This window comes from Chionomys nivalis (assembly GCF_950005125.1).
Source record: "Chionomys nivalis chromosome 23 unlocalized genomic scaffold, mChiNiv1.1 SUPER_23_unloc_1, whole genome shotgun sequence".
Taxonomy (NCBI): domain Eukaryota; kingdom Metazoa; phylum Chordata; class Mammalia; order Rodentia; family Cricetidae; genus Chionomys; species Chionomys nivalis.
The window spans coordinates 1,638,390-1,660,397 of NW_026646869.1; the positions used below are offsets into that span (position 1 = coordinate 1,638,390).

Sequence of the window (22,008 nt, forward strand, 5' to 3'; positions counted from 1 at the left end):
CACACCTTTAATCCCAGCACTCGGAAGACAGAGGCAATTGGAGCTCTGAGTTCGAGGCCAGCCTGGTCTACAAAGAGAGTTCCAGGACAGTCAGGGCTGTCACACAGAGAAATGGTCTCAAAAAATCAAAAACCAATAACCAAGAGAGAGAAAGAGAATTAGTCTTGAAACAGAGTCTCAGGTAGCCCAGGCTGGCTTTGAACTCCCTAAGTGTCAGAAGATGACTTTGAACTTCTGCTCCTCTTGCCTCCATACCCAACTTCCAAGGGTCCCAGGGTCTGGTGTGGGCTAGGCAAGCATGCTCCCAGCAGAGCTCCAGCCCCGCCCACCGTGCATCTTCTTCAGGGGCTCTGGCACTTGGGAACACAGGTCTTGCACTGCTGCCTTGGAAGTCGGAGTCAGGTCACACACGGATGTGGACTGCTCAGGAAAGGAGGCCAAGAAGCTCTCTGCAGCAGTCAGGGCTCATGGCCACAGCTGGCGCAGCTAGTCTGGCTGGAACACTGAGACTGTCCACCTCTGGTGGTGGCACCACTGTCACCCATCAGTGCTGCAGGCACAGGGCAGATACTGTCTCGTGAATGAGGTGAGGGAATAAACCACCACTTCATGGGAGACACTAATGCTGTGTCTCAGACACACATCCACCAGGTGGGGACGGGTCCTTACACCCAGGCAGCCTGATGATGTGAGACAGACAGAGCCACTGTGGTCAACAGCCCAGGTAGGAGAATTTAGGCAGATGCCACAAGCAAAGCTGGCTCTCAGTTCTGTTTCTGCCCTTTTGCTGTGGTCCCCAGTGCCTCACCCAGCCACCAGGATTCGGGGAATGTCAGCGGCAAAGGCCTCGCCCATCTCACGGCTGCCCACATTGGCGATACAGTGCAAGGCCAGGCACATGAAGGTGGGGTTGCGGCTGGCCAGGTCATTCTTGATGGCATTGTTGATAAGCCGGATCAGCTCTGAGTTCGAGTTCACCAGGACTGAGATGAACAGGTACCCCTAGAGGGTAGAGAGGGGACAGCTGAGAGCCTGTGGCTAAAAGGCACTAGACTAACTCTAACATGTAGCAGTATAGGCCCCAGGCTTCCTTCCCTCAAACCCAGGGGTCCAGACCCCAGCACCCACCCTGGTCCCCTCCCTCCGCCCCAGGACCCACCCACCCTGGTTCCCTCCCTCCGCCCCAGCATCCACCCACCCTGGTCCCCTCCTTCCGCCCCAGCACCCACCCACCCTGGTCCCCCCAGCACTCACTATCTGCTTTTCTGTGTACTTGTTGGAGCTTAGCAGGTTCACAGCCTCCATGTGTCCAAAATCAATGTCATGGCCAAGCAGGAAGATGAAGAGCAGCTTGCACACATACTTCTTCTTGCTGTAGCCATCTAAGGCCTTGTCTCCTGAGGCAGAGGAGGGAAAAGGAGCCCCGTGAGGAAGACTTTGGAACACTGGTTCCCTCCCCCAGGGCTTTGGGTCACAGCCTGCCTTTGAACTTGGAGCGGATGTTGGCCAGTTCCTTGTTGATCCTCTTGATTTCAGCCTCTTTGCTCTTGCCTGTGGAGAGAGGGCGAGGTACATGAGGCTGCAGTCAGCCAGCTGCCGTTACCCACACCTCACTGGGAGCTTGCTCATCAGCACCCAGTGCAAGGTTCTACGGTTTCTGCCGTCCTGGCGGCCCGTGAACTACAGGGTTTGTATCCCGCCACTGGAGCCCAAAGGCCCATCTCTTCTGTCCTGTCCCTGGCGCCCTGCAATAGAGCTGTGACCAATGAATGACTGAAAAGCTAAACCGGCTCCTGTCCTCTCCCTCAGCGGCAGCACCTGATGGCAGATCTCCCAAAACCAGTCTTTCTTGTGTCCTAGCTCTGTAACCCCTAGGTTCATGCTGTCCCTAAACCTCTGCTATGACAGAGATTCCCTCTGGCCAGGGCTGTCTGATGTTCCATGCACCCTGTTGTGTGTGTTGCCTGTCTTCTGGCCCCAGGGTCACAGCTCCAGATGTCACTACTCACTCAACTCCTCTAAACAGAGCCCCATTCTAAAGTGGGGACCTTCAGAGCATGTCCCTGCACTGTGACACACCATCACCACCTCACCCAAACATCGTCTGCAATCGCTCAGGTTTTTCTGGCGCCTTCTCTGCCTCCCTGCCACCCACCCCATACTCTGGGCTATATACACTATATACACTGCCTCTGGCTCCCTCCCTCCCACCCCATACTCTGGGCTATATACACTATATACACTGCCTCTGGCTCCCTCCCTCCCACCCCATACTCTGGGCTATATACACTATATACACTATATACACTGCCTCTGCCTCCCTCCCTCCCACCCTATACTCTGGGCTATATACACTATATACGCTGTATACGCTGTATACACTATATACACTATACACACTATGTACACTATATACACTGTATACACTATATACACTATACACACTATGTACACTATATACACTGTATACACTATATACACTATACACACTATGTACACTATACACACTATACACACTATGTACACTATACACACTGTATACACTATATACACTGTATACACTATATACACTATACACACTATGTACACTATATACACTATACACACTATGTACACTATATACACTGTATACACTATATACACTGTATACACTATACACACTATGTACACTATATACACTGTATACACTATATACACTATATACACTATACACACCATGTACACTATATACACTGTATACACTATATACACTGTATACACTATGTACACTATACACACTATGTACACTATATACACTATATACACTGTATACATTGTATACACTATATACACTGTATACACTATATACACTGTATACACTATATGCACTGCCTCTGCCTCCAGCCACCTCCAGTGTTCTATTACTGTGGTCTCAGTGCCTGTAACTTCCTTCGAGAGATAATTTCCACTCCCTTCTGTATAAGAAGTTCATTTTTATAATTATATCTTTCGCGTGTAAGAGCATTTTGCCTGTATGTCTATACCACCAGCATGTTTGGGCAAATGGAGGCCAGAAGAGGGCATCGAATCCCCTAGAACTGGAGTTATGTTGGGACTCAAACCCAGGTATTCTCGAAAAGCAACAATTGCTCTGAACCACTGGGCCATCTCTCCAGTCCTATTATTACATCCCGAGAGCCTCATTATATAGACCTAGCTGGCTTTGGACTAGGATCTTCCTGCCTTAGCCTTCTGAGTGTTGGAACAACAAGCCTATGGCACACTCCCAGTTCTTGCTGTTCTAGGACTGAAAACCCCGGGCCTGGGTTTAAGAGCACCGACTGCTCTTGCAGAGGACCCAGGTTCCATTCCCAGCACCCACATCGTAGCTCACAAATCTAATTCCAGTCCCAGGTGATCTGAGGGCCTCTTCTGACCTTCTCAGATACCAGGCACAAACATGGTACACAGAAATACATGTAGACAAAACACTCATTCACAGAAATTCAATCTTTAAATAAAAAAAATCCTTGGCTGGGCAGTGGTTGGCACACACCTTTAATCCCAGCACTCAGGAGGCAGAGGCAGGTGGATCTCTGTGAGTTGGAGGCCAACCTTGTCTACAGAGCTAGTTTCAGGACAGCCAGGATACAAAGAGAAACCCTGTCTCAAAAAAAAAAAAAAAAAGAAAAAGAAAAAAGAAAACCCCAGACCTTTGTATTCTACCTCACACAGCAAACATCACCCGCAGGAATGATGTTTCCTATCTTAAGTATCTGCAGGGGATGTAGTCAGCGCCTGGCATGCAGCAGCATTCTACTAACAGCTGGTCAGTTACAGGGTGCATGAGGGAAGAGGAGCATCCATCCATCTTCTTCCACACCCCCCCTCACCTCTGCTCTTAATTCTCAAGCAGTTCCCACAAGCCCCACTCGAGACAGTGCTTCCTCTAGGAAGTCACTGGGGTTAGCACCCTGATCGCAGAGTTGTAGCCTGTATGGCAGTGGCAGACAGGTGTCCTGAGCATCCAAGCTGAGGCGGCTTCAAACTGAAACAGGCAGTTTCACACAGAGCTGGGATGATGTGGTGTGGCCATCACAGCAGTGACCTGTGACCCCAGCTCTGGGAGACGGAGGCAGCTGAATCTTGAGTATGAGGCCATCCTGGACTACACAGCTAGTGAGACACCTTTCAAAGGATAAACAAAACAAAAAACCAACCAACCCCCGAAGGGAAGTGTGGGCAAGTTTGTCTAGCGGGCACACCCGACTCCCAGAGCTCCAACACCAGCACTGGAGAAACAGAGAAGGAATATTAAGATCCTGACTCCAAGGGCAGCACTGGCGATATGCTAGGTTATAGTAACATTGCTAAAATTAACTGTGGGAGTAGGCGATGGTTCCACGGGTGAACACGAGACCCCGAGGTGAGGAGTCTAGCACCTACAGCGCTGGATATGGAAGCACTCATCTGCATCTCCAAAGCTGCACGGTGGAGCCCAGATCCCGGGGATGTGCTGGTCGGACAGGCTGGCTGAACTGCCAAGCTCCAGGTTCACGGAGACCATTTCCATCACTAAGCAGCTGAGGAAAACACCTACGTGTGCACGCACACGCAGCACAAGCACAGACACAGAGGTAGGATAAAGTAAGATCTGAACGCATCTTTTCATTTCAGAAACATGTAGTCACACCAGCAGCAGCTGGCACTGCCTCTGTTCAGCCCTGGAGGTGGCCCCCTAAGGGCAAGGCCAGCCTCTTTCCTGCTACACTAAGGGCTCAGTAAGGCGCCAAGACGGCACTGTCTGCTACACTGGTACAGGCCTGTCATCCAGGTTTTGGTTAGTGTTTTAACAGGGTCTTGGGTAGCCCATGATAGGCTCAAATCAGTTCTGCATCCAAGGATCCCTCACACTTTCGACGCTCCTGCTTTCAGGCTTTCAACCATGGATGAACCCCAGACTTCTTGCATGCTAGGCAAGCACTCCACTGAGGCACATACCCAGCCTCCTCCCATTTTGGAGGGAAGTTAAGGAAGAAACCATGTCTTGAAAAAACACCCCCCAAAAGGAATAAAATTAAAACTAAAAGTGAAAAGGGGCTAGAGAGATGACTCAGTGGGTAGAGCACCGTGGCACTCACAGCTCACAGTGACCCAGAGTCCCAGCAACAGGTGTCCATGCTCTTCAAAGGGCAAAGGTGCGCGTGCACACACACACACACACACACACACACGCATAAAACACCCATGCACACATAATTAAAATAAATAAACTCTCAAAAAAAAAAGTGAAGCCAGGTGGTGGCGGCACACACCTTTAATCCCAGCACTCAGGAGGCAGAGGCAGGTGGATCTCTGAGTTTGAGGCCAGCCTGGAAGGACCTTGGGCAGGACAGGAGTCTGCCCCACCCCAGGAAAGGTGGAGGGCTCAGGACCAAGTGTGACCCCAAGGACTCAGCACAATGTGACCATATGTGACCCGTGCTGTCTCAAATGATCATCTGATCATCATTTATTCTTTTGTTTTTCGAGAGTGGGATCCTCTGTGCAGCCTTGGCTGCCCTGGAACCTAATGCACAGACCAGTCAGTCTGGTCTTGAACTCAGAGATCCACCTGCCTCTGCCTCCTGAGTACAGGGATTAAAGCCACCACAGCCTGGCTTCACAGTCTCCTGATAATCTATGGGCCAGGTCCAAAAAGGATGAGCTAGCAGTCCCAAAGCAGACACTCCAGTGCTTATCACACGTCCTGGGACTCCTGACCTGGTGAGGGTAGATGGGGAGTCAGCCACACCTGAGTCCAAGAGGCTACCCAGAATCCATCTGATCTGGGTTGAAGCAGCCAGAAGAGGGGACATTTGAGGAGGACCTGGAGAGATGAGTAAGGTTCAGTCCGGAGGTTTCAGGCAGATCACCAGCCAGAGGTGGGACTGAGCCCAAGTAGGGAGCTGCCCATGAAGGTGGCTGAGAGGGTGGGCAGCGCCTCCCTCAGGGTCAGAGAATGCTGGTGACCAAGGTGGCTCCAGGTGACCACCAGAGTACAGATACTTCCATTCCTGATCATGCAGTCTCTTCCTAATATTATTATGGAGGGGCTAAAAAGGCCAGTGTTTGGGACTGGAGAGATAGCTCAGCAGTTAAGAGTCCACACTGCTCTTCCAGAGGATGTGGGTTCAATTCCCAGCGCCCACATGGTAGCCCACAACTGTCTGTAACTCCAGTTCCAGGGGATCTAATATCTTCATGCCAACGCACATAAAATAAAGTTAGTAATTTTTAAAAAGACGGTTCTTTCCAGATGGCACATCACTCAAGAGCTGACTGACAGCCCAGCTTGACTGGGGTCTAGCACTAGGGAGGAAGATCAAACGCTGGTCAACTCGGGTTACACAGGCAACCAAAGTACCCAGCTCCACGAAGGAAGGAAAAAGAGCTCTGTGGCAGGAATTCACACACCCTTTAAATATCCCCCAAAATCTTCTTTGAGGACAGGGAGAGAGCTCAGGGGGTGAAGGGCTTGCTGCTTAAGATTGAGGACTGGAGTTCAGGTCCCCAGAACGCAGTGACACACGCCCAGCAGACAGAGATGAAGAGACGATAATGGCACCGGCAAGTGTGGCAGTGAACAGAGCCACCTTGAACAAGGAGGAAGGTGAGGACTCACACCTAAGCTGTCCTCTGACCTCAACACAATCCAGCACGCACATGTGCCTGTACAGACACACACACAATGGACTCAGATACACACATATTCATATGCATTCTGTAGCCTAGGCAGGCCTCGGGGACAACGCTCCTGCATCAGCCTCTAAAGTATTAGAAATATGCTTGAGCCACAGTAGTTAGCTGCTTCCAATATACTTTTTTCTCTTTCGTTTTTCTTGTTTATAGGCAAGGTTTCACTATGTAGCCCTGGCTGGCCTCCTGGGTTTAAGGGGTATGCCACCATACCTAGCACCAGCCTCACTTCTGTTTTGTGTATGGGTGGGAGTGGAGGCCAGAGGAAGGCATAGGATCCCCTAGAACTGGAGTGAGAACAGTGTGAACTGCCAACTTGAGTGCTGTGATTCCAATTCTACTCCTCTTAAATGTTCATCTACTTCTCCCTGTAGCCTGCTCAATATCTTTAAATTAATGTGTGTGCTCTGCAAAGAGTTGAGCCCGGGGCTTGCTCCTAGCCCCTCTACCACTGAACCATACCCCAGTCCCTTACCGCGGACCCTAGGCAGGAGCGCTACCACTGAGCCACACCCCCAGCCCCTCACTGGACAATGCTAGGCCAGCTCCTCACTGAGCCACACCTCCAGCCCCTCACTGGATAATGCTAGGCCAGCTCCTCACTGAGCCACACCTCCAGCCCCTCACTGGACAATGCTAGGCCAGCTCCTCACTGAGCCATACCTCCAGCCCCTCACTGGACAATGCTAGGCCAGTTCCTCACTGCTTCACTCTATATCCTTAGCACCACACAATTTTGCAAGGAAGAGATATTTTTTTTTTTATCTGTAACAGGTTGAAACCCCAGATCTGAACTCACCGATACAGAGAGGGTCATCTATCCAAGTAAGCGTGTGTGCTTCTTTAGTCTTTAAACTGTCCACATCTATCAGATAGTAGCTCGGCATAATTGATAGCTCTGTTACAAGAAAGAACTCAGAGGGGCTGGAGAGATGATTCAATGGGCAAGAACACTGCTGTTCTTTCTGAGGATCCAGGTTCAGGTCCCAGAATCCACAGGGTAGCTCACAATCATCTGTAACTCCAGTTCCAGGCACCAGACATGCACACTGTGCTCATATTTACATGAAGGAAAACCATTTATAAACATAAAGATAAATCATCTTGCTGGGACTGATGGTATACTCCTTTAATCTCAGAGGCAGAGGTAGGCGGATCTCTTTGAGTTTGAGACCAGCCTGGTCTACACAGTGAGGTCCAGGACAGTCAGGGCTACACAGATAAACCCTGCCTCATACAAAGATAAATACATTTTTTTGATAAATACATTTTTAATTTGAAATAATAGAAGGAGGAGCTGGAGAGGGTCAGCAGTTAAAAGCACTGACTGCTCTTCCAGAGGATCTGGGTTCAATTTTCAGCACCAACATGGTAGCTCATAACCCTGTAACTTTAGTTCCGAAGACCAAAGACACTAGGCACATAAGTGCTGCATATACACAAGCAGGCAAAACATCCAGACATGGCTGGGCAGTGGTGGCGCACGCCTTTAATCCCAGCACTCAGGAGGCAGAGGCAGGTGGATCTCTGTGAGTTCAAGGCCAGCCTGGTCAACAGAGCTAGTTCCAGGTCACACTCCCAAGCTACACAGAGAAACCATGTCTCAAAATATAAAAACAAAAAAATCACACATACACACACACACATTTTAATTTAAAAACCGAAGTATAGAGTCTGCAAATGAGAAAGCAAAAGCCAGGCATGGATGAAGTTACTTGGGAGACTGAGTGCAGGAAATCACAAGTTCAAGGCCAACGTGGGCCAGAGTGGGTTCAAGGCTAGCCTGTGCTATGTAGTGGTGCTCTACCTCAAAATGAAAAGTCAAAGAGCTGAAGCTGGCGGTGAAAGCTGCAGCCTATAATCCAGCACTCTGGAGGCCGAGGCAGGACAGATACATTCTAGGCTAACTAGGACTACAGAATGAAACTATTTCAAAAAATTAAAAACAAAGTTAGGAGTGTAGCTCAACTGGTAGAATGCTTGCCTAGCACACAGACTCCGGGTTCAATCCCAGCACTGCACAGACTCGGTGCAGCACACCTGGAATCCTTAACACTGCAAGTGGAGACAGGAGGATCAGGAGTTTAAGGTCATCATGGCTAAGTCTGGGCGGCATGAGACCCTGTCAGAGAGTGAGAGTGAGTGAGAGAGCGAGAGAAAGAGAGAGAGAGAACACAACTGAGTGCAATTGGGCAAGGATTAGTAGAGATCCCTTGCATGAGGTCCTGGTTTCCATTCCCAGTACTAAGGGAGAAGAAAGACAAAGGCAGACCTACAAAGAGTTCGGGGGCTGGGGACAATGCCAGAGGCCACTAGACAGACTGCACACTGGTAAGCTTGACTGTGCAGCACTCAGGACAGACCTACCCATCACAGGTAGCATGCAAGTGTGTCAGTCACGAAGTCTTAAAGCAATTTCATAAAGAGTCTTCCTTCCTTCCTTCCTTCCTTCCTTCCTTCCTTCCTTCCTTCCTTCCTTCCTTCCTTCCTCCCTCCCTCCCTCCCTCCCTCCCTCCCTCCCTCCTTCGCGAGGGTGCATGGGAGGGTGTCAGCTATGTGGTCTTGGCTCTGCTGGAACAACTCTGTAAAGGAGGCTAGCTTCAAACTCAGAAAGATCTGCCTGCCCCTCCCTCCCAGGTGCCACTGCTGGTATATGGAATTTCTCCTGTCCTGCTCTGGTGGAGTTCTGGTTTGGAGGAGAGGTACACAGGGACAATGGTGAGTGCTTTGACAGAGGCAAGCCTTGTGGAGGCTGGAACTGTAACAGGGAACAACAGCTTCCTAGTTAGGATTAGAGAGAGGCAATGGAAGAAGCAGGCAGAAGGGCTTGGTGGGGACCAGCCCAGGCAGCTGGGAGGGTGGGAAGCAGGAGAATGGGGACCAAGTTCAAGCCATTCAAGGGTTCGAATATGAAGATAAGAGGGTCAGGAGTGGCAGGGCCATCTCCCAGGAGGGGCTGCCTGAGGTTTTTGTCCTTCCTGATGGAGGTCTACTTGTGGTCCAGCTTAGACATATGGGGTGATGCCTTCCCTAAGTGGCTAAACAGGCAGCAGCATCAGAGTGCGTCTGTAATTACCCTCAAAGGGATCTGGGCCAGCCTGGCCCTGCCCTGGAGGACCCTGGGCACCTTCATGTAGAAAATGCGAAAGCCTGGGCCCTGCCCAAAGCCATCCAGTGCTTCCAGATTCTGGATTGCCATAAAAATCTCACTGTTTTGACTCCTCCATGGCCAAAATATGGCCATGTGCCATGTGGCTGTGAGGCACTAGAAATAAAGCTATCTGTGTGTGCACACACGCACACACTCACAATAGGTGTACCCATGGACTACTCTGTGGACTCAGTTCTCTCCTCTCCATCACCTTTATGAGAACCCAGGACGGAACTCTGGTCTCCATGTTTGCGCAGCAAGAGCCTCTACTGCTGAGCCTCCTCACCAGCCCCACTTTATTCTGTCTGTGGGAGACAGGAACTCGTGAAGCCCAAGCTTTCACTGGACTTGATTTTAGCTGTGGCTGACCTGGGACATCTGATGACCCTGCCTTTACTTCTCAGTTCCCAATATTCCCTCTTGATCCCCAGTATGGAGGGGAGAAAGGACTGGCCTGTTTCTTCACCCAGACACTTCCAGCTTCACCAAACGCCTGCTAAGGCCTCCCAAGGGCCAGGACCTGCAGAAGGCAGAGCTGAGGATGAGCAGGGTGAACCCAGGCCTGGATCCCAGGACCGAGGCAAAGGTCACTACCACAATGACTCTGATGTGGGGCAGGGCAGAGGGAGTCAGCACTCCAGCTCCAAGGCCTTCTTCATAAACCTGCTCCAAAAGAACAGGGATTTGATAGGAGAGTCCCAGCCCTGCAGCAGTTCCCCTCTGATAAGGCTGCCCTGCTCCGGAGGGCAGGACCATCTGTTTTCCCTGGAATCTGCACTTCCTGTTCACAGCATTTGCTGAGCTCCATGGTGTCCTGGACAGAGGGCTCCCTCCCTCCCAAACCTGAACCCAACCTTTAATGTTGTTATTATTATTATTATTTGCTTTTCCAAGATAGGGTTTCTCTGTAGGTTTTGGAGCCTGTCTCTGTAGAACAGGCTGGCCTTGAACTCACACAGATCTGCCTATCTCTGCCTCCCAAGTGCTGGGATTAAAGGCGTGAGCCACCACCACTGGGCTCCATCCTTATTTTAAGCTAAGATACATGTGCACCTGTTATAAGCCCAGTGGGGGAGAGGGTTCTGGGGGTTGAGCAGTGCGATGTAGAGAGGTATGAATCAAGCCATGGGTGGGGTGGTGCAACCCTGAGGTCAGGGGTTGGTTGTGGGTAGAGGTCAGCCTGCTCTCCAGGACAACCAAGGCTATACAGAGAAGCCCTGTTTCAAAAAACACCAAAAAAATAAAAATAAATAAATAAATAAGAAACAAACAAAAAGCTGCACATCGTGAACACACCCTATTAATTTCTTTGCTCATAGAACTGTGCAACCCTCGCCAGTGTCTAATCCCAAAATAATCTTTCACACACAAAGACAGTATGCTTGAGCAGTCGCTCTCCATCCATCCCAGCCCTGACCCCACAGTCCGTCTTCTCGGCTGGCTCTGTGGTCCAGCCTCTTCTAACATTCCATCCACACAGAACCCTTGGTCTGGCTGTTCTACTTGGTAAAGTATCATCGATGTCCACCCTTCTGAATTTATTATGTGTATGATGTGTGCGTGGGCACAGTGTGGAGGTCAGAGGACAATTTGTGCCAGTCAGTTCTCTCCCCCTACAAAGTGGTTCCCCAGGTCTTCAGACATGGTGACAAGCACCTTTACCCACTGAGCCAGCTTGCCCGCCCTGTTATGGTTTTGTTTGTTTTGTTTTCTGAGACAGGGTTTCTCTGTAGCTTTGGAGCCTGTCCTGGAACTCACTCTGTAAACCAGGCTGGCCTCAAACTCACAGAGATTCACCTGTCTCTGCTTCCCACCCAGCTGTTTGTTTTAAGGCAAGTTCTTGCTGTGTCCTGCCTCAGTGATGACAAGTGTGAGCCATCATGTCTCTGGAGATGGAACTCAAGAGTCACATATGATAGGAAAATACTCTCTACCTCTCAACTATGCACCTAAACCTTCTATTTACTTGTTTCTTTGATTGATGGTTTACTGATGGGGTTTCTCTGTGGAGCCCTGGCTGTCCTGGAACTCATTATGTAGACCAGGCTGGTCTCAAACTCACAGAGATCTGCCTGCCTCTGCCTCCTGAGTTCTGGGACTAAAGGCATGTGTCAACACTCCTGGTTGTACATGTATGAGTGTTTTGCCTGCATGTATGTCTGTGTACCATATGTGTGTAGTGCCTACAGAGGCCAGGAGTCAGAGGCCCTGGAATGAGAGTTACAGATGTTTGTGAGCTGCCACGTGGTGCTAGTAATCAAAGCCAGGCTCTCTGGAAGAGCAGCCATTGCTCTTACCTGCTAAGCAATCTCTCTAGACGCCCCCCCACTGCAGACAAGGTTTCTCTGTGTAGTCCTTGAACTTGCTCTGTAGACCACACTGGCTTTGAACTCAGAGATCCACGTGTCTCTGCCTCGAATGCTGGAACTACAGTTGTGGGCCACCACCTGCCTCAGACCCTACCTTTTATTTTAGGACAGTGTGTCTTTACGTTGCTCAAGCTGGTTTTGGACTCACTCTATAACACAAGGTGTCTTTTTACATTATGATTACATTCATTTGCATGTGCATGTGTATAGGTATGCATGTGGCGTCAGAGGACAACTTGTAGTTCTCCCCTTCCACCATGTGACTCCAAGAATTGAACCCATGTCAGGCTTGGCAGCAAGTGCCTCTACCTCAAGGCTGACCGTGAATTTGAAATCCTCCTGCCTCAGCCTCTGGAATAGCTGGTATGAAAGACATGAGCTCCAGCCTGGCTGTTTGCATTTCTTGTCTGACGTGGCTCAGGCCACATAGACACATTCATCCGTGAGGACAGCTGTGATCTGCTCGAAGGCCCTTCTCTCCCTAGGGTCACAGCTGCACAGGCGCACACACTCATTTGTTTTATTTGTCACTGCGCCCCAGAGCTGTCACAGGGCTTGAAACACACCAGCCACTCAGCACATGGCTGACCTAAACCCGACCAATCCTTTTGTTGGTGGTCTTATGTGTGTGCATGGACATATGGATGCATGTGTCCTTGCAGACAGACCAGAAGGTGCCAAATTCCCTGGAATTGGATATAGGCAGTTGTAACCCACCTCATGTGGGTACTAGGAAGCAAACCCACCAGTTCTCTACAAGTGTTAACTGCTGAACCATCTCTCCAGCCCCCCCGGGGTTGCTTTGTTTTGTTTTTCTTTTTGTTTTTTGAGCCACATCTTGCTGTGATCCCTGTCCTCACCATCTCGGTGTGGCAGCCTGGCAGATGCTAGGTTGGCAGTTGTACCACGCCAGTGCTTTGCTCCGCCCACACCTCAGCAGTCCCTCTCTCACTCCTTTGGCCACTTCTTGAGCCCAGAGGCCTGTGACACCCTTGATTTGGGCCCCGGCTGCGACGCCAACTTCTCAAGTCTACTCTCACAGCAGCCAGGGCAACAATTCAATAGTTCTGGTTTTCTCTGTAAGACATGGTCACGCCTGAGCCAGCCTCCTCCTGAACTCAGCACCCTCCTGCCAGAACATTCCCACCATGCACACCATGCCTGTTCTAGAGGAATCAAGTGAGCCACTGCCCTTTTCCGCTCAAAAGCATCACATAGCTCTCAGGCCAGCCACAGAAGTGCCACAGTGCTCAGCGTCCCTCAGTCTCCCTGTCTCCTCAGTCCTTGCTCATGTCCTGTGCACCTGGTCTAAGCATGCAGCAACCTCAAGACCTTTGACCACATTATCTCCCTGCATGGACCCTATTTCTCCAGAACACAGCACTTACTCCTTGCTCCTCATTCTGTTTGAGTTTATTCAAACGCCAGCCACCATTTGCACCTTTTCCGTCCCAACACTCCTTCTCCACAGCAGCAGCCATGGACAGACCACACTGTGTCCCTTCTGTGTACCTTCTATCCCTTCTGAATGTGGACTTTTGGGTGGTTTTGTCTTGTGGTGCTAGGGATGGAACCCAGGAGTTTGTTCCCACTAGGCCGGTGCTGGACCATCAAGCTATGCCCTCAGCTCTTCACTGGGAGCTGCTAGGCAGGTGCTCTACTGCTGAGCCACAGCCCAAGACTGGAGTTCTACATAGCTGTAACCCCAGCACTTCAAATAGGGACATATACACAGGAGCAATCAAAGACATTTGTCAAATAAAGGAGCAAACAAATCTCTGCAGGCCACATTCCTAACAAGGAATGGAGCTCAGACACACAAACTAAGTCCCAAAGGGTGCAGAGGGTTATGCTCCCAATAGCTATCAGAGATAAAGCACACCCATTTATATATAATTTATTGTTATTTCATATTATGTTCTACCTGCATGTGTGTCTGTGTGAGGCTGTCAGAGGCTCTGGAGTTAGGCATAATCTGCCATGTGTGTGCTGTCCTGTGCAGACTGGCCCTCTGAAAGAGCAGTGCTCTTAACTGCTGAGCCTTCTCTCCAGCCCCAAGCACACCCATTTTTAGCAGGTACCCATGCCAAAATCTATAATCCTTCCTGACTCTACCTCTTTTCCCTGGGTCCGAAGCATCTCTCATCTAAGGGAATCCACAGCTTCTCACTTGCTGGCAGCTCACGATCCTCCCCTGAGCAGCATGAAGGAGCAGTTCTTTAGATGCTGCTAATGCTGACAGCAACTACCAGGGCCTCGCCTAGGACCTCATCGTGTGGGCCTCGGGCTCCAGCAGCCCAGACACCCCTTATGAAGAAGCCATTAGCAGCCTCTCCTGACAGGTGAAGTCCCTTATTCAAGGTCACATAGTGATGGGGGTGAGCTTCAAACACAAAGCCAGGTCTGGCCTACCACATCTGTGGATGGGGTGTCTGAAGGCTCCTGGCAGCTGCAGACACCAACATCTGCTCCCAGCAGCCAGCTCAGCCCATCATTACAACACTTCCTAGGAGGGATCATAACCCCCACATTGCTGTGATAAACCAAAGTAAGCTCGAATCCAGGCCTGCCCTGTTCCCTGACCCCTTTCCTTCCCCTACCCCCAGAGCTTCCATCATGAACACCATTCCTGCCCAGGCCCTGCTGCTGTCTTGGGTTTCCCCAAGTCTACACCTATACTCCCGCTTTCCCGTATGTAGCCTCTCAAATGCCTTCCATGTCTCCTAAGCAATCTTCCCATTAGAGTTTTTTCATACCTCACCCTCTGCTGTCCCCCATTTCCACCTCTGGTCCTCTGCCCCCTCCCCCACCATCTCTGTGCTGTCCCTCTGTTTCCCATCCTATCATCTATCGGCCCTGTGGTGTCACCCCCACACACTTATCATATCTGGTTCCTCTGCAGTCCCACTTCCATCACTGGTCCTTCTGTCCCCTCACCTTCCTCTCTGTCCCGCTGCCCCCCCCCCCCCCCGCAGTTCTATTTGACTCCTCTGGTATCTCCCACTTTATCATCTCTGGTACCGAGACTGTTCCCCAACTTCTAGCCCCTGGCCGTGGGTGGTCGCCGGCCTCCCCCTTCTTCAGCGTCCCTGATTTTCTCCACATAGGCTCGGGATAGCACTGAATGACCTACCTAGTCCGCTGCTCTTTCCCCTCCACCTCCGCCCGCCACGTCCGCCCGCGCCGCCCCGGTTCTTCCCGCTAGGACACCCCCGCGCTTCCCCGCTCCCTCCGCCCGGTACCCGCGTGACCCCCAGGCCCCAGTCGTGAGCTCACAGTTCCGGATGTCGGAGATGAACACGGCGAGCCCGCGCATGCCATCGCCCTTGGATACAGCCGGCATGATGGCGGAGAACTCGGCTCCAGGCCTGGCCGAACGGGCACGGGGCTGGCGGGCGGCACCGGGCGGAAAGGACCCCAGGCGGCGCCGAGGAGCCGGCCGGGGGAGGGCGGGCTGGCGGCGGGCTGGCTGCAAGCCGACGCCCCGCCTCGGACCCGCCCCTGCGGGCTGTCATCCGGGAACTACCTCCGCTTACTGGCTGAGCGCCCTGCCGCTCACAATAGAACGCCCTCCCTCCTCCCGTTCTTATTGGAGAGCTGGTAAAGACACATGGTGCTGATTGGTGCAGGACCGGGCTATTTCCGTTCGGAGCAGGGCGGCAGGGGGCGTTGCCCTAGAGACTCTGGACCCGCCCCCTGCACGGCAGAGCCTAACGCTAATTGGATGGACAGTCTTCTCCCCGACAGCAGGGCGGGGCGTAAGAAGAGGCTGGGGAACGCGCCGGAGGAGGCGGAACCTCGAGCAAAGAAGACCAATGGGTGAGGAGATTGAGCTCCGCAAGGCTATGCGGATTCGCCGGACGATTTATACTTCCGCCCTCGAAGGGGCGGCTGTGAGGGGATGGGCAGAGGGCGACGGCCTATAGAGAAGGAAAAAGAAAGAGGAGCTGTCAGGCAGCCGAGTTGCGATAGGTGGAGCGCTGCCTGCAATTCCCTGCTGCAGAGAGGGGCTGGGCGAGGCGATGGACCATGAGGTGTCTACTGCGCAGGCGCGCCCTTCTTCCCGGCCCCTCTCCGCCTCTGCATCCCGGACTGCTTCAGTCGCTGTCTGGGCGCCTAGCTCTTCCTGCTTCCTTCCCTAAAAACACCCCCTGGAGCCCAGCGGTGGTGGCGCACGCCTTTAATTCCAGCACTCGGGAGGCAGAGGCGGGTGGATCTCTGTGAGTTCGTTCAAGGCCAGCCAGAGCTACACAGAGAAACCCTGTCTCAAAAAACCAGAAAAAAATAATAATAAATCACCTGGAAAATGACTTGTCTGGAAACCTATCATCCACGAGAGAAGGGACTGCCTCTAAAGATTCGTCCCATTAAACACTGAGGTCCAGAGAGGTTGAAGGGCTTGCCCAAGACTACAGAGCTCAGAGGAAGAAAACTGTGGAATTACTATTTTAGTTTTTAAACATTTTTAAATATAGGTTGATCTTTTTTTTCCCCCTGAACCATACTGCCTAAGACAGTCTGCATTAAGTGGTCATAAAGTAAAAATTGCTTCCTCCATCAGTTCTGGAAGTCACCCAGGCAAAAACCAGTTACCACTACAGCTGAGGACTGATTGCAAGAAAGAAAAGCCGGCCGATTGCCGATGCCCGGGCTATTGAGAATTTTGTGGCGAAGGGAATTGGGAGAGACCATTTCTGTTTTATCACCATGAACAAAACGCCACCCCAGACAGACTACTAATCTCCAACAAGCCTAGAATGGGTCTAGGAGATAAGTCCTATGACCTAGGAAGGGGCAAAGCCAAGTCCCGGGCAACAGGTAATTCTCTGAGTTCAAGGCTAGCTTGATCAGTTTAGAGAGTTCCAGGACTGTCAAGGTTACAAAGAGAGTCCCTGTCTCAAAAGAGAGGAGAGAGAGAGAGAGAGAGAGAGAGAGAGAGGGAGGGAGGGAGGGAGGGAGGGAGGGAGGGAGGGAGGGAGGGAGGGAGGAGAAGAAGAGGAGGAGAGGAGAGGAGAGAGAGAGAAGAAAGAAAAAGAAAGAAAGAAAAAGGAAAGAAAAAGAAAGAAAGAACAAGTTAAGCCGGGCGATGGTGGCGCACGCCTTTAATCCCAGCACTCGGGAGGCAGAGGCAGGCGGATCTCTGTGAGTTCGAGACCAGCCTGGTCTACAGAGCTAGTTCCAGGACAGGCTCCAAAGCCACAGAGAAACCCTGTCTCGAAAAACCAAAAAAAAAAAAAAAAAAAAGAACAAGTTAAGAATGTAGCCTTGAATCTCCCAGTGAGGGACTGGGGGTGTGGCTCAGGAGTAGAGCTTCTGCCTGGAAATCCCAAATGGTTGGGGTGTGGTAGGAGATAAAGCCCCTCGGCTGCAGCAGTGGCGCACACCTTTAATCCCAGCACTCGGGAGGAGAGGCAGACAGATCTCTGTGAGTTCGAGGCCAGCCTGGTCTACAAGAGCTAGTTCCAGGACAGGCTCCAAAGCTACAGAGAAACCTTGTCTCAAAAAACAAAACCAAAAAAAACCAAAACAAACAAACAAACAAAAGTCCCTGCCTAGAATTCCCCAGTGGGGGGGCTGGGGGTGTGTTTCCGTGGTAGAGAACTTGCCTAATACACCAAATGCTGGGTTCAATCCCCAGTATTACCATAAAAAGAACAATTCAGAATGTCTGTTTTCTGGAGAGCTTCTAAATACTAAAGGCACTTAAGGACACAGATGAGCAGTGGAAACTGAATTAATCCTCCTTGGAAATATGTGAAGAAGGAACATAAAGTGTCCCTAGTTAGCTAGTAGAATATCGCTTCTGCTTCTCTGCTCCGGCAGCCTGGTAGAGACAAGTGGAGTGACTGAGTTCTGGGTATAAAGAAAGGCCTTCCTGATTCCAGGGTCCCTCCAGGGTAGACAGGAGCACATATCCTCAGAGACAGAGTCGCTGTGCACACCAGGCGGGCGTGGAATCACAGAGATCCACCCACCTCTACCTCCAGTGAGTGCCACCACTCCCAGCTCACAGGCTAGCCTTCTGAGGCCCAGCAGGCATCAGGGGAAGCCAGGTAGACTTTCTACAAAACCTAGCAGCGCCATCTATCGGAAGCACAGCTTAGAGTCAGCATTGAGAAACCAGGCCCATTCTTCAATAGAAGAAATGAATGATGCCTGATCTCTGGAATGTTGAAGTGATGTCGTCAAAAAACCCTGTGTGATTAGGAGCCATCCTGGGCTTTCTCTCTCAGTGAACAGAACACATCCCTATGAAATAGGTCCCATGTGCTTTGCATTCTCCACCAGTATTCTTACAATTACCCTTATCAGCTCAGGCCCTCAAACTCCTCAAACTCAGAGATCCATTTCCTCTGCCTCCAGAGTGCTGGGATTAAAGGTGTGTGCCACCCTATCCAGGCAGAATTCATTCTTATTGTAAAGATCACCGGTTTTTGCTACTTTGCAAGGGAATTTCGGTGTAGCTAAATCATAAAATCAGTACCTGAATGGCCTAAGTCAGCACCTGAAAATATGGTACTGTCTTGAGTTTTTGTAAATGCAAATTTCTGTCCCACCCAATCCCATAGTCATTCAGTCCCCCCCCCCCAAAAAAAAACCACAGAGGCTAATATTAATTATAAACTGTTCGGTCTACTAGCTCAGGCTTATTATTAACTAGATCTCACAACTTAAACCCATATCTTGTCTATGTTTAGCCACGTGGTTGGTACCTTTTACCAGTAAGCCATTCTCATCTTGGTTCCTCTGCATCTGGTTGGTGACTGCGTGTCTGCTTTTTCTCTTCCCAGAATTCACCTAGTCTTGTTGCCCCACCTATACTTTCTGCCTGGCTACTGGCCAATCAACGTTTTGTTAAACCAATACAAGTGATAACTCTTTACAGTGTACAAAAGCATTTCCCACAGCAAGTTTTATTCTTCAGCCCTCACAGATCATCTCTCTCCTGGCCATGAAGACTGGGGTGGGCGGTCCCTGACAGTCATCCTCAGAATTGGCCTATGTACCTGTTGCAAGGATTCATTGTCACCCATGAGTGACAGTAGGGATGTCCACTGGAAGTAGAATGGGAGGAACTCATGCAATTTTTATGTATACCTGCCAAATTTTCAACAAAATAACAAGAAACAGGTGGAATTAACTCCTTTGGTAATACGGGTGTCCCTATGAACAATGAGGTCCTGTCCCAGTCACAGGAAATCCTTAGTGAAGGCGTTAGGATGCTGCACCACCCCAGAGCCGCCACTCTACACACGGTTGACTCCTCCAGATGGTGGAGTTGCAGGAAACAGCCAGACAGGCTCTCAGGCCTGGGAATGACCTAAACTCAAAATTCCAAGTACAGCTAGTTGTGGTAGGACCGGCCCATCTTCTCAGCTGCTCGGAAAACTGGCAACAGGATTGCCATGAGTTTGATTCCATCTTAAACTGTGTAATAAGACCTTGTCCCAAAACAAACTGGCCAGCAAGGTGGCTTAGCAGGTAGTCAGGTGCTTGTTGACAAAGGCAATCACCTGTGTTTGACCCCCGGAACCTACATGGTACAAGAAGAAAAACGAGTTCCAACTAGCTGTCCTCTGGCCCCCATACCATGGACTGATGTGCACACATAATAGATATATTTTAAGGGATTTATCTTTATTTTTATTTTATATGTATGTCAGTGTTTTGACTACATGTATGTCTGTGTGTGGGTGTTGGATCCCCTGGAAATGGAGTTACAGTTGTGACATGTGAGTGCTGGGAATTGAACCCAGGTGGTCTGGAAGAGCACCCAGTGCTCTCAACTGCTAAGCCATCTTTTCAGCCCCATAAATAAAAAATTTAAAACCCAGAAAAGATTAGGCATGATGGCACACACCTTTAAACTCAGCACTTTAGAGGCAAAGACAGGCATATCTTTGTGAATTTGAAGCCAGCCAGGATTACATAATGGGAGCCTGTCTTAAAAAAAATCAAACAAATGGGCTAGAGAGATGGCTCAGTGGTTAAGAGCACTGACTGCTCTTCCAGGGGGCAAAACTGTCTATAATTCCAGTCCTAGGGGTTGACACCCTTACACAGACATACATGCAGGCAAAGCACCAATGCACATGAACAAAACAAAACAAGGGGTTTGGAGAGCGAGCAGTGAAAAGCACTGGCTGCTCTTCCAGACGTCTGGGACTCAGACATGGCAGCTCACAGCTGTGTAACTCCGGTTCCAGGGGATCTGATCCTCACACAGAAACACATGCACATGAGACACCAGTGCACACAAAATTTAAAAAAAAAAATCATGCATACAGATGTCGTTAGGAGCACTGGCTACTTTTCCAGATGACCCGGGTTTGAGTCCCAGAACCCACATAACAACTAACAAGTGTCTGCAACTCTAGTCCCAGGGTATCTGACACCTTCTGGCCTCCCTAGGCACTAGGCACACATGCTATGCACAGACATACATTCAGGAAAAACACCCATACACATAAATGAGTTAATTAAAAAATTAGATGTAGGGCTGGAGAGATGGCTCAATGATTAAAAGCACTTACTGCTCTTCCAGAGGACCTGAGTTCAATTCCCAGTACCCACATGGTGGCTCACAACCATCTATAACAAGATCTGATACTTTCTTCTGGCCTGCAGGCATATGTGCAGACAGAATACTGTGTACAAAATTAAATAAATCTTTAAAAAACAAAACAAAAAACTAGACCATTCTCACAAGGACCCTCCTTACACTTTATTTCACTCTGAGTACTCAAATAGTACCATCCATAAATCTTTGTACTGGTTGGCTTCAAACTATGTAGCTGAGGATGATCCTAAACTCATGATCTTGCTGCCTCCAGCTCTCCAGTGCTGGGGTGGAACCCAGTGCTTCACGAGAGTGCCCGAGCAGGTATTCTAAAAGCGGAGCCACAGCGCTGGTCTTCCTGAGGCATCTTACCAAGTTTGTCGGCATTCACTATTTATTTATTTATTTATCTTGGTTTTTTGAGACAGAATTTCTGTGTGTAACATCCTTGGCTGCCTTGCACCCTGTAGACCAGATCGGCCTCGAACTTAGAGAGATACATCTGCCTCTGCTTCTGGAGTGCTGGGATTAAAGGCGTACGCCACCACTGCCTGGCTTGGTTTTTTTTTTTTTTTTTTTTTTTTTTTTTTTTTTTTTGACAGGTAAAATTCACACACAGTATGAAGCCTAAATCCCCTAAAACACAGGCTGAGGAGTTGTGACATATGCCATGACTTCTCTTGACTCTCCCGGTGACACTTCCAGGGCTGGCATCTTTTTCTTGGGGTTTTCTCTTCCCAACTCTGCCTCCCAGACCTCCACAGAACACCAAGTCTTCCAGGGAAGGCCTTGGAAATGATCCCGTTATGTCTCTCAGATTTCAGGCAAGGAATGAAGCAGGATAGGACCTGATTCTGGGTCCCAGAGCTGGTTGCAGGGTTTTCCAGCCCACTGGGTGCTCTGGACCCGAATGAAGGAGCTTTAGAACCAGAACCCGACCTGGAAGAGTCCACTGAGGTTTGCAGGGTCACCCTGAGTCAACACCTGTTCTCCCTCATGCCCCTCCCTGTGACGCAGTGGTTAGGCCCTTTGTGACCCAGGCCAGGAGCTAGGGGACCCTGAGCGCCTGGGGTGGGGGGCGGGCACAGTAGATGGTGAGTCTCCCCCTGGGAGCAGGCCCCCCGCGCCATGGCAAGTGTGGTGGTGAAGACTATCTGGCAATCCAAAGAAATTCATGAGGCGGGGGACCCACCTGCGGGGGTCGAGAGCTG

The 22,008-nt window shown here is 50.3% G+C and overlaps 2 protein-coding genes across 4 annotated transcripts in view; one reads left to right on the plus strand and one right to left on the minus strand.

Moving 5' to 3' along the window:
* Window positions 1–15,710, minus strand: part of Ap2a1 (adaptor related protein complex 2 subunit alpha 1) — a 31,398-nt gene extending 15,688 nt beyond the window's left edge. For all 3 annotated transcript variants that reach the window (XM_057760933.1, XM_057760932.1, XM_057760931.1), the window contains exons 1-4: window positions 15,514–15,710; window positions 1,483–1,551; window positions 1,255–1,397; window positions 809–1,002 (exon numbers count right to left, since the gene is read on the minus strand). In XM_057760933.1, coding sequence (XP_057616916.1) covers window positions 809–1,002; window positions 1,255–1,397; window positions 1,483–1,551; window positions 15,514–15,580 — 473 coding nt within the window. In that variant the 5' untranslated portion in view covers window positions 15,581–15,710. The remainder of the gene's footprint in view (window positions 1–808; window positions 1,003–1,254; window positions 1,398–1,482; window positions 1,552–15,513) is intronic.
* The window catches only part of Fuz (fuzzy planar cell polarity protein), a 265,069-nt gene that overhangs the window by 19,647 nt on the left and 223,414 nt on the right, over window positions 1–22,008 (plus strand). The window lies entirely within an intron of this gene.